The sequence below is a fragment of the Protomyctophum bolini genome, assembly GCF_963924005.1.
Source record: "Protomyctophum bolini genome assembly, chromosome: 18".
Classification (NCBI taxonomy): domain Eukaryota; kingdom Metazoa; phylum Chordata; class Actinopteri; order Myctophiformes; family Myctophidae; genus Protomyctophum; species Protomyctophum bolini.
This window is the reverse complement of record NC_137879.1, coordinates 25,581,144-25,594,063: the sequence shown is the minus strand read 5'-3', so window position 1 is coordinate 25,594,063 and position 12,920 is coordinate 25,581,144. Positions and strand designations below refer to the sequence as shown.

Here is a 12,920-nt window from a genome sequence, read left to right as displayed (position 1 = left end):
GGTGACACTGACACCCTCAGTCAATCAGGGATTGTGTATTTATGGTGGCGTCGCTGATCGGCAACTTGTGTGTGAAGTGCAAGTTGGCAGCTCATCAGAGTGCATTCTAGTTAGTGCAGCCTGGCGAAAACTAGAGTTCTCAACAGGCCCGAAAATTAAGGTCCGGTCCTACCTGTACACTCAAGACACTGCCACCGCTGCCACCCTTAGATCTCCATATATGGAGCTGACCTGATCAAACCTCATCAAACCCTGTACACTCAAGACACGCTCCATATATGGCCAGTACAGAATTCATTCCATATGTTGATCTGACCCCCCATGCCAAAGCGTCAGCGCTTAAAGGGCGAGGTCGCTTCTCGCCCTCAGCACTGCATACTACTACCAGTAGGACTACTGGTAGTAGTACGCATTGCTGGTATCGATAAGAGCGCCAAATGGGAATTGAAAGCGTTTCAAATGTATTGAAAATTCGAGAAGAAAACACTGAATCTCATGGATGTACAGCATATCATCTCTGTCGGGTGGTAACCTCATATGTCCAAAACTGTTTACTTCAGCTGCTACTTTTGACGCTTTTGTAGTATGATCAATTAGGTCGAAAGTACGCACAAGGTTTGAATACGGGTATGAGTTTTCTGCTCGACAGAAAAGATATGTTCTTATAATCCTCCACTGCGTCGCTGGGCACAGTTTCACGTATTGATGATGTAATGCCTTGGTGTTGTTAGCTACTGTGCAGCAGCACTCTGGTGTGTGCATGAGATATGGTGGGTAATACACTGTTTACTATGAACTAGAACTCTGTCTTCACCTCTCTTAGGGGGTTGCATCTCTACCCTGCTACACACGAACACACACACACACACACACACACACACACACACACACACACACACACACACACACACACACACAACACACATTTATGTTCACACGACACAAGGACATGCATGCACAATCACATTCACTTAAACACACTGTATGCAGGCGCCTTCCAGGTTGGTTGCTATAACCCCCACTCCCAAACTCAGCCAGACAATGTTAGCTTAACTCTGTTAAAGACCCCAGTTGAAGGCAGGTTGGAACATCTCCCCCGACAGACACACCCACACACTCACAGCACACGCACACACACACACACACACACACACACACACACACACACACACACACACACACACACACACACACACACAGAGACAAGTGCATCTTTCTCAAACTGATGGTATTCATTTAATTCTAATACATGAAATCGTGCCAAGCCTTTACTTTTCTCCATGGAGTTGAAAAGAATGAATGACACGTGGACACATGTATGCACACACGCGTATGCACACACACACACACACACACACACACACACACACACACACACACACACACACACACACACACACACACTCATGGATCCACAATGGATCATTTCAATCCATTGCATTTAGTCTCTTTTGTACCTTAAGTTACATTTGCTGAAACAGAACAGTCACATTTCACATTACGGACCTAAATTTGGCAGCTAAATAATGAATAGGTAGTTCTGTACAGTGCTGAATGATTGTTTACTGTGGTACTGTTACACCCCATCACATCTGCCCATCCGCACTGCCAGCGATGCGAGTGAGCAAACGATGAAATCTCATTAGAATACTACATGTTTTCAATGATATTGTCAAGGACAACGCAGATGGATGCAGGCCTCGCTTTCTTTTCTCTCAACCTCATCCATTCCTCCGTGCACAATGCACCCCTCTATTTAACTTGAACCCCTTTGCTCCGTCTGTCTGTCTGTCTCTCTCTCTCCTCTGTCAGATGTTCTCTCTGTCATTCACTCCCTCTCTCTGTTTCTCTCTCTCTCCCCCCATTCTCCTGTCAGTTTTATCCTGCAGATGCCACCCCATGCTCTCTCCCCTCCTATTTCCTTCTCTCACTCTTTACACATCCATTCCTCCCTCAATCTTTCCCCATAGTCTGCTCATTTGCCCCTGCTGCCTATTTTTTTCACGCGGTACAAATGGTTTATTGATCCTCTGTATCTTTTTAGTCTCTCCCCCCTCTCTTGTTCTCTCTTTCTCTGTATCTCCCGCTCTGACTTTATCGCTGTCACTCTTATAGAACCGCGTTTGTGCCAGCTTAAATGTAGTACACAACACAGTCGTGTAATGTTGCAATGCATTTGAAATTGTTTTGCATCGCAAAACAATTGCGGTGTTAGTGCGGTGTAGGTAAAAGTAGAGACGTAGAGTTAGCCACATATTTTACCCCTTTTTTCTCCCCATTTCGTCATTGTGACAATTACTTCCTCCGCACGCATTTATGCATTGCCGCTGCTATTGTACCCTATTGGCTCACCTGCCAGAGGAGCCACCATCGGGAGGACACTCCAGCAGTACAGCGACAAAGACCAGCCTCTCTGCCCAGCTTCCCTCCCCCAAACACGAACAATTGTATTCGTGTTGACACTCGGCAAAGCCTGATGCTTTTATTCGAACCACTATAGACTCAAGGTTTGCCGTATGGCAAACCTTTACAATGTCTCTATGTCCTTATTACGGTGTGAGATGACCTACCTACACTACCTGTTTTTCCTGTTGATGGTGTGATGTGCCCTTTTAAAGGGAAGAGCCCATCTGTTGTAGCCTACATGCTGAGGAAGACTTAAATTACAAATGCATCAGCATATTTTCTTGTTGGCTTGTGGCTGTAAATAAAACTCCAAGAAGGACAAACGGAAGCAGTGATGCCATTCTCACATATGTTTTGGAAAGGCATTGTAGAATGTTTTTGTTATCAACGTTACCAATGTTGTTTGTTACCAACATTCAATAGTCACAATTTCACAGTGAATTAGGTATTTCGGTTTGAATGCAATAAACCCACAATATGTTCAGTATGCCAAGTCATCATTTGTAGAAACGTCAATTTCCATTCGATCAGGACTACTGAAAAAATAAGTTGATTAGTATTGTTTATCTGAAATCAGTTTGGGATACTTTAACCCATACCGGGAAAGCATCTGTGTCTGAGGCTGTAAATACGAATCCATAAAAAAATGGGAGATGTACAAGCTCAGTTTGTAAAGTTGTAAAATATTTGACATGGATTGTCGTGGAATTGTTTTGAATTACGAGAACTACTGATTCAAAAGTCATGTGAAGAATCGTCCTCAGGTCTTAATGGGGTTAAGGATCTGCGCTATAGTTGTCGTGAGGGTAGCAACACTGGCTCTTTCTGTGCCTCGGAGATCACGTGTTGCCACTTTCCGAGTCATGTTTTGAGCCATGTGTACAGTAGTCTTCTCTCGCCCAAGCTGTGGCGGAGCTCAAAGCATGCCGGGACGCGTAACGTAGAGTTAATGACGCGCAGAGATCAGCTGTAGCCGTACGACATCCAGTGACGGCTCCCAGCAGCTCAGGGCGGTTCCAGTTGTAATCACGAGGCCACGCTCGGCTGACTTGCCTTTGGGGCCACAGAGGTCAGGTTTGAGGACCTGACCTTGCTGGTGATGTAAGACAAATTAATAAAAGAAAAACAGTCCAGCTTCTGCTGACTGTTGACTGACGGAGCATCATTACAACAATCCACAGCTGCTGAGAGAACTCGGCAAGCCCTCCTCGTCATTTTCCAGCACTGTGAAATCCTCAATCAGATTCAACTGAGTAGTGAACCAAATTAATTTGTTTGGTTACATTTGAAATGGGTTAATTAACACTGAGGATTTCACAGACTTTACTGTGTGTTGGTGCTGCCAAACCTTTTATTTATCGAACCCATAACAACGCACAGACAGGATGTTCCTTCCTGCATTATGATTTATCCCATAACGCTTCTGCCTGACTATTTAAACAGATTTAGTTAGCTTTGGGTTAGCTTTGGGTACGTATACATTTGGCTTAGTATCCCTACATTTCTGTCAAAGCTGTATGTTTTCCCCAAGTAACTATTAGTGTTATCAATTAAATTGTCTGGAGCAACGGCAGCTCTATCATGATGAGTAAGCAATAAAGTGGAAGTGGATCCTCCTCCCCACTTAATTCTGTTTCGTCTTTACAGTCGCGCAATTTCTTTCTAATATAATTATAAATCCTCTTAAGCATATATATATACCTTATAGCAGAAATGGAAATAAAATAAATACATGTAAAGATATTTTAAAATATATTTTACGGAAATTCCAACTTCCTTACTCTCGGAGATTGTGGAATAGGTGTCTGGCTACGCGAGACTAAACACCTGCTAGTCCACTTACAGGCTTCTTTCTGTCGCTGTGTAGCACAGCATTGGAACTGTTGTAATTGCTAATGGAGCAGAGTAGCTCTGCCTATAGAAGCCTGATAGACTGAACGAGGTAAAAACTAAATGGTGAATGGTGCATTTGTGTGGCAATAATTTTATCCAAAGCGCTTTACACGGTGCATTAACTCAATGTCTGCCAACGACCTAATTGACCTCTTTTTTAGCAACTCCCACAGCGCCAACGACGTCTTTGTCGTCTTTTTCAGACGGGTATAACATTGGACCAAAAAAAAAAAAAAAAAAAAATTTTTTTTTTTTTTTTTTTTTAAACAAAAAAATGAAAATTTAAATTAAATAAAAAAATGTATAGAGACTGGCGCTTAGGGACTTTTTGGCACTTCTTAAAAGCGATGAATGAGTTAAATTCAACCAGTCATGCACACATTCACACACTTTGTCCTTGCTTTCATATTCAAAATTCCTTCAGGCCAGGTCAGAGAGCTACTGTAGCTGTCATTTCTGTCTTTCTTTTTATTGGTCGGTGGCTGATTGGTTGTATTCAAATATGGCTTATAACATAGTTTATAAACCGAAACCTCATCGCATTTCATTTAATTAGTTAACAGGGTTAACACACAATCTAATGTGTAATTGTGCACACTCTCTCACACGGATATAGTCCGACATTGTTGCAACAACTTTCCTATCAAATCAAGTAAATACAAAGTAGCCGAAACCCAAATGTAGTGGCTTCAATGACCAGACCAGTGGTTCTCAACCTGTGGGTCGGGACCTCCAGGGGGTTCCCCAAATGATTTTGAGGTCCCCACATGATTAGCTCAATGTTTAACATTGTTTTCTCACTCAACATTAAGCAGACTTAACATACGACCAACATACAGTACACAACATACACAACATGTACAAATAATATGATTATTTGGGTCTTTTATCCAGTAGTACAGTAGTGCATCCCGTGGATGCAGAGGTCGTTGTTTTATTGTGTCCTTTAACTATAAACTGCGTTTTGGGATGCAAAATGCACCCTATTTTAATCTCTGCTGTACTGTACTGAATGTGCTCTCTATAACTCATAAGCAGACATTTAAACCCACAGACCACACACACACACACACACACACACACACACACACACACACACACACACACACCTTCTTTGTCTTAGTCCTGAGCCAGTTCACACTCAATGACAAGTATAGTGGCAGGTTATTGAGCATCTTGGCTGTGGAGCACAGTAACGACACTGTAGCTGTAACTCTGAGCTGAATAAATCCATTTTATAGCCAGCCAACTCTATTTATTCTCCTGTTTTTACCATTTTATATACAGGTCCTAAACTACTCCAACTTTAGTAGTTTGGTGAGCTATTCTCCCTTGCCTCTCACAGTCATGGTAAACTTTTCCCCAATGTCTCATATACCAATTCCAGGACATTGTTTTTTGTTTTTTCCCCCCCTACATTTTAGTAAAGCAAGTTTGCTTTTTGTTGTTCAAAGAAGCCGCAGTGTGCAATCTTCCTCCACTGTGGGCCAGTCAGCCAAAGACCCCAAATAATGATAATACCCACCGCCCACAACCTGCCGTCCTACAGACAGACTAGCTATAGCTGACTGGTAATTCTCCTGGCATTCCTGCTGGTCAGGCCAGTGAGGCCACCCTTGATCTCCCTCCTCATGCTACGTCATTTCTCTCTCTGTCTTTCCTGGAGGCAATGGGCAATTTTAAGACCAGCCTGTCCAGAGGCTCCAAGGGTCAATCTCCACAAATTACGAGCCACTTGCACCTTTATATCAATTATAGTGAAAATAATTGTTTTATTCATTGATTTATTTTCTCTCCAGAAGGGCTGTTTATTATAGATTTGTTTTCTCCTATAGGGAGTCATTTTTGTATCTTTGCTGATGCTACTTATTCAGATATTGATTCTTTCTGGCGGTTGTTTCCCACTTTTCTTCGCTTTTTTGCAGTGCTTCTTCTCAGGAATGTTTGCCGGTTTTCATTCCACCGATTTTCACATTTTACATTTTTTAAATAAACACTCAGGATTGTATGGCATGTGTAACATGTTATTATTCTCCCAGTATTTCTGCTCTTCTTGGAGTTGAATTGTTCCCTCAATTATTTCCTTGAGCAAACATCTATCTTACCACTCCGAGAGGTCTCATTTAGGAGTTTGCATGAGCAGTGTGTAACAGCTACAGACACATACAAGGCAAATTCAATGTAATACTTCATTAGCGGGCTTCTCTAGTAGCTCGGCTTGCCCGGCTCATTGTTCTCGCCAACGGATGTGCTCGTTTAGCACTGTCTTTTCTTTGTCCCCTCCCTTCCACTGTCAAAGGCAATGGCTTCATCTTCTGTCTCGTTAACTTGGCTAAGCCTATTATATGCACGGATCCGTTTGTGGAGATCTGCGGGCTCATTACAGTATATGTGTGCCAGAGTCCCCGAACCAGCCGTGATGGCACGTTCTCCGCATATTGGATTGCCTTAATCCAACAATTCGTAACAAGGAATTTTACATTTTTAAATGTGGTGGAGGTGGTATTTGGACAATGTGCCAGTCTCTCTAATGTCCTTGTAATGACACTCCAGTGCATCAGCAGAGAACTAGAGGCAGCCATGTTGACATGAAATAGAAGGATAGACACAGGTGTTACCATTGATACAATTTAAGGTTCCATTTAGCGTAGGAGAGCCTTCCCAGTGAGCCAACATGCACAATAGCTACACCCTGACTCTGTCCGACCTGAATGGAATGTGTTTTCCCTACTATTTCATATCAAAATGGCTGCAAAGATGGTCTATTTTTGAAACTAGACGTTGCTAATGAGCTTTCCCCTTCAGTGATTTTATATGATTATTTAACAAGTTTATTTGTTTGTAGGCAGTCTGTTTCGCCCTGATAACAGTGCTGTGGTTTTTTTCCCTTTGGTTTTGTTTTTCATAGGCTAATATGGATATTTTATTGGACCCTCAGCATCCGTGTGCCTTCACATGAGGTGTTGACATTTTTGGCATCTATTTCTGGACGAACTCTTGGCACAGCATCATTGAACCCTACAGTGTTATTTATTTTGACAGCTCATTTAGCATCGTCAACTTATTCATTTATTCCACTTTTCTTGTGTCCAATATAACGTCTCTGTCGGCTAGCCACATAATATGTCCAAAACTGTTACTTTCCAGGATTCCAATGTAGGAGAGCTACGAACTCAAAACATGTCTCTTCACGCCGCCTTTCAAGCTTGCAGATCTGCTACCTTTGATGCTTTTTGAATTCCTGTGACGCTGTAGTATGATCAAGTAGGGCATTCATTTACGAAAAAACACAGGCATCAGTGCTTATGTGACGAGCCCTAACCATTCGCCCATCAGGGTCGTCCTAGTGTTGTATTTTGAGGGTGTGTTTGTGTAAACACAAACATTGATGACGGAGGTGAGGACGCAAATTGTGATTGGCCGGATTGAGATGATATATGATGATGTACGATGATAAGAGCACCCCTCACTTCACACAGGTGTGAATTTTATTTATTCTTTAAAACATTTTTGTTACAATCTTTTTTTAAATCTTTGTGCATCTCTTTCATTGATCGTTCAGAAGAGTACTGCCCAACCTTTTATACTCGCACGCACACACGCACGCACGCACCCTCTGCAGTGCTCTAGTCTAACGTGACTGGAGTCTGTCTCATTTCTCTCCAAAAGCCCTTGAATGCAATATGATTTAGGATTACTGTCATTATGGTAATCTCACACTTCTTCCAGATGCCACAAGGGGGCGCTCCGCAGGCCGCATTTGACCCACAGGACAGTTGAATGCCCCTGTAATATCTGTGTAAAATCAGTTTAACCACCTTAACACTATATTAAATTCAGCTTGTCAAATACAAGCTCACGTCGTGTCATATCTGCTGTTTTTAAAACTATCTCGAATAACATGGCTGTCCTTGAGATGAAAGCATTTGAGATTTGCTGACTTTACTTTAGTACGTGTCCACCCTGTGTGCTCTCTGTAAGAAAGTATATTTTATTTATACCTTTCACAGACAATAAAAGCAAAACATAACAATAAAACAATAAAGAAAGGAGACAGAAAACAGAACAATCGGCAATGGTGAAAAACAAGAAATCAATACAGGACTACGTTACAAAGGCCTGCCTCCACAGAGGCCACAGATTCAGGTGGAAGGGGAGGTCATTCCATAGCCTGGGGCTGGGGGTGAAACTAGTAAAGGCTCCATCGATTTCGTTATGTGTATAGGAATAACCAACAGGGCTGAGGATCTCAGAGACCTTCTGGGAACGTAAGGTTGGAGCAGCCGTTCACAAAGTGTGCCTGGCCATGGAGGGTTCTGTGTGTGACGACGATCATTTTGAAATTAATCCTATAATTCAGTGGTTTTCAACCAGTGGTCCTTGAGGTGGTCCCCAGTTAAATGATGGAAAGTTGGTAACCAAATGGACCCTTATAGATCTTTAACTCTTGAGAGTGTACACTCAAGAGTTCAATTATCGTCTGCATTACTTAATTGGAGAAAGTAGAAGAATTGTTAAATTGGTTGAAAACCACTGCTATAGTTTATACTTTACTCTGTCTCCAGTATAAACCACTGCTATAGTTTATACTTTACTCTGTCTCCAGTATAAACCACTGCTATAGTTTATACTTTACTCTGTCTCCAGTATAAACCACTGCTATAGTTTATACTTTACTCTGTCTCCAGTATAAACCACTGCTATAGTTTATACTTTACTCTGTCTCCAGTATAAACCACTGCTATAGTTTATACTTTACTCTGTCTCCAGTATAAACCACTGCTATAGTTTATACTGTACTCTGTCTCCAGGGCATAAAACCACTGCTATAGTTTATACTTTACTCTGTCTCCTGCAGTATAAACCACTGCTATAGTTTATACTTTACTCTGTCTCCAGTATAAACCACTGCTATAGTTTATACTTTACTCTGTCTCCAGTATAAACCACTGCTATAGTTTATACTTTACTCTGTCTCCAGTATAAACCACTGCTATAGTTTATACTTTACTCTGTCTCCAGTATAAACCACTGCTATAGTTTATACTGTACTCTGTCTCCAGGGCATAAAACCACTGCTATAGTTTATACTTTACTCTGTCTCCTGCAGTATAAACCACTGCTATAGTTTATACTTTACTCTGTCTCCAGTATAAACCACTGCTATAGTTTATACTTTACTCTGTCTCCAGTATAAACCACTGCTATAGTTTATACTTTACTCTGTCTCCAGACAAACCACTGCTATAGTTTATACTTTACTCTAAACCACTGCTATAGTTTATACTTTACTCTGTCTCCAGACAAACCACTGCTATAGTTTATACTTTACTCTAAACCACTGCTATAGTTTATACTTTACTCTGTCTCCAGGGCATGTTCGAGAAGGCGTCGTCGTCGCTGCCGGAGTACAAGGTGGCCACGGTGCAGAAGTCGCGCTTCATCCTGCTCCACTACAGCGTGTCCAAGGCGCTGTGGGACTGGCTCATCCTCCTCGCCACCTTCTACGTGGCCGTTACCGTGCCCTACAACGTCTGCTTCACGCCGTACGACGACACCGAGACGGCGGCGCGCTCCACCATCGTGAGCGACATCGCCGTCGAGATGCTCTTCATACTGGGTGAGAGACGCAACGCTCTTAAATACTGGAGAGAGAGAGGAGACATTGTAGACACAAGGCAACTTTATTTGTATAGCAGCGTAAAACATTGAATATAATTGGTCCTCACTAATGTTCACGATAAAATACCACATTTCTTTTCCTATACTCAGTGTCTCATAGGAGGAAACCCGTCCACCAGTGATATCATCATTAGGCAGATTTAGATTATTAAGATTATTATTATTTAGATTTGTATTATCGTGAGAGCGATATTTTCAGGAATAGGAAGCCTGCCGCTTCTATTAGATTCTCCATCGATAATGTCACTGGTGGACAGGTTTCTGAACTGCCCACATGAGGTACAGACCGAGTAGAAAACAGTTGTGGCATTTTATCATGAACATTAGTGAGGACCGAAGATGGGTTGAAAAGTGGTGAAGTGGTCCTTTAAAGCAGCCTTATGTAACTTTACTATCCCGGTTTCCTGCGCAATCCTGACCGTTTTACCATTGAGCTAATAGAGCCTGCCCGCTTGCTCAGGGGATAATTTTTATCGTGTCCAAAATTCATGACAGATACTGTGTCTAGGTGAGACATGACCTTTGACATGTCTAAATAAAAGAGCAGGGAGCCAAAATACAACTTCCCCAATTGTATAGGTTATATTGTATTAACATACTTACATACAATACATTTCAATTCATAAAATCGGGTTACGTAGTGCTGCTTTAAGCAAAGGAAATGCACTGTAAAAGGACATTTGAAAAGTAAAATCAACAACAAAGAAGTACAAATAAAACTTAAATTACAGAGCAGATGCAAAAATATTATTATTTTTTTAAATCTCAATTAAAGGCAAACTAAATATTTGACAGAACTGTGAGTTATTTTTCAACCGTGCAGTTTTCTGGGAGCATGTTGTAGATATTGTGTTGCATAAAAATGGAATGCTGCTTCTCCGTTTTGAAAGCAGATGACCTAAGAGTTCTGGTCATGATGTAAAAATCTGAAATGTATTTAGCCCCAAACCATTTTTATAAACCAACCAGTAGCAAATAAACCAACCATTGAAATCATATCTTTGGCATTCAGGGAGCCATGCAGTGAAGAACTCACGGCGTGTTGGCTCGATTGGAATTGCATTAGGGCAAAGTACAATCATCATCATAGTATTCATTCTGAACCTTCTTCTCAAATACATTTGCCAGTCACTTAGAAATTGCCTGTATAAATAAGCCTACTTACAGTATATTTTCACTATCTGTGATGCTACCACAGAAAATCACATTACAGAGTCTAAGCTCTTTTATACTTTTGACTTCTTAGCCTTTCAAGCTGAAGCAAGCGCACATTTTCTTCATAAAATGTTCTAATTCAATAAGAAATGATTACCGGTATGTTAAATTGCATTAATTAAGTGACTGACTGTGATTTAGACATCACTTTCAATCGTAGATAAAATGTGATTTTATTCTGCTAATGTCGCAACGGCCAAAGCAATGAAATCGGTTCAAAATCAAACGGTATAATATGGCGTGGATGTTTAATCTAACAACACAAGCATACAATGTCATCTTCCACATTTACATTGCCAGAATGTCCATCATCATCACAACTCTATCATGTCCAAATCTATCATTCTAACAGTAGAACATCATTATTTATAAACATTGACTTTAGGCTGACAGGGAAGATGTTTTGCTGTGATCAAAGTCTCTGTTTCGCAGCTCATGTGCCGCTAAGTGAAGCCCTGATGATTAGATCTCTAACACATTGTTCCAGGCCATCTCAGAATGATGGATATACAGTACGTACAGTACTGTATATCATTGCTGAAACGCTGTATCTCCAATAGGGCTGGGTATTACCTACAACCTCACAATAGATACATACGTATCACGATACAGAGGCCACATTTGTCCTATTAAATTTACTTTTACAGAGTCTGTTTTGACCAATTGCCAGAAATTTTCCAAATCAATTTGAAAAACGTAGTTGATAACATTAACAAAAAGCAAGGAGACAAATACAAATAAATTATGTTTTAATGGATAAGTGCAAAATAAATATTCTCTACGTTTTTTTCTTCTTCTTGCAAATCATGTCTCAGACAGACACAAACACGGCATGAGCTTGTAGTTCTGCTATTTCTGTGATATTTGAAACACTTTTGAAAGTCAAAGTGGTTAAATGTTTCTGTGGGTCTTCTAAATGTTGAACCAATGAAAAGTATTAACAGGCGCTTGTAATAACTACAGGTACATTTTTATGGCATTGGAACACATGAAAAATGTTCTCCCATTTCTGATGAAACAGTTTCTGCCCAACGACAGCTTCAGCAACAATATATAATAGACCCACCTGGGACGTTGTGTGGAAGGATATTGTCTTGTTACAGAAGCTGTGAGAAACAGCCTTTCTTACCTATTGTAGCATTTCGTCAAGTAATAACACAACTTTATCCTCATCAAACTCGGTGAAGGATTGTTTAGATGAGCATTTAGATAGGGGTATTATTTCAGTAGACTGAAATAGCATCAGTTCAACCCAGACACTGTGTGATGCATCATTTTGGAAGGCACAGAGTACAGGGTGAATTGAACCATAAACAACACTGCTGTCAGTATTGCCTAAATTATCACAAATGTGCACGGCAAGCGCTCTATGACTGATGGCTAATTTAGACGTTGTTGTGTGTTGGCGGGTTTTTTCTTTTTTGGTTGAAAGTGTTGACAGAACAGTGAAATAAACCAACGCTTAACCGTTAACTAAAACTTTAGTGAGTTGCCGGAGCTGGAGTCAATGAGAGAAAACGCACACTCAAACGTCTTTTCTTTGTTATAGAACATTCTTTGTTGAACATTTTCAGTAAGCGAACAATGTGTATACATGATTGATTGATTGATTCTTTATTTAAGTGTCCATATGGACTTACAGGACACTTTTTACAGTTTACATAAACAATGGCAATAAATGACAATAAACCGACATGACAGTTCGCAAACAATGATCAAGTGAA

At 40.8% G+C, this 12,920-nt stretch overlaps 1 protein-coding gene across 1 annotated transcript in view; it reads left to right on the top strand.

Moving 5' to 3' along the window:
- The window catches only part of LOC308333035 (voltage-gated delayed rectifier potassium channel KCNH4-like), a 90,402-nt gene that overhangs the window by 45,239 nt on the left and 32,243 nt on the right, over window positions 1-12,920 (top strand). Inside the window, exon 9 of the mRNA XM_080789221.1 lies at window positions 9,673-9,919. Within this exon, the coding sequence (XP_080645347.1) occupies window positions 9,673-9,919 (247 nt within the window). The remainder of the gene's footprint in view (window positions 1-9,672; window positions 9,920-12,920) is intronic.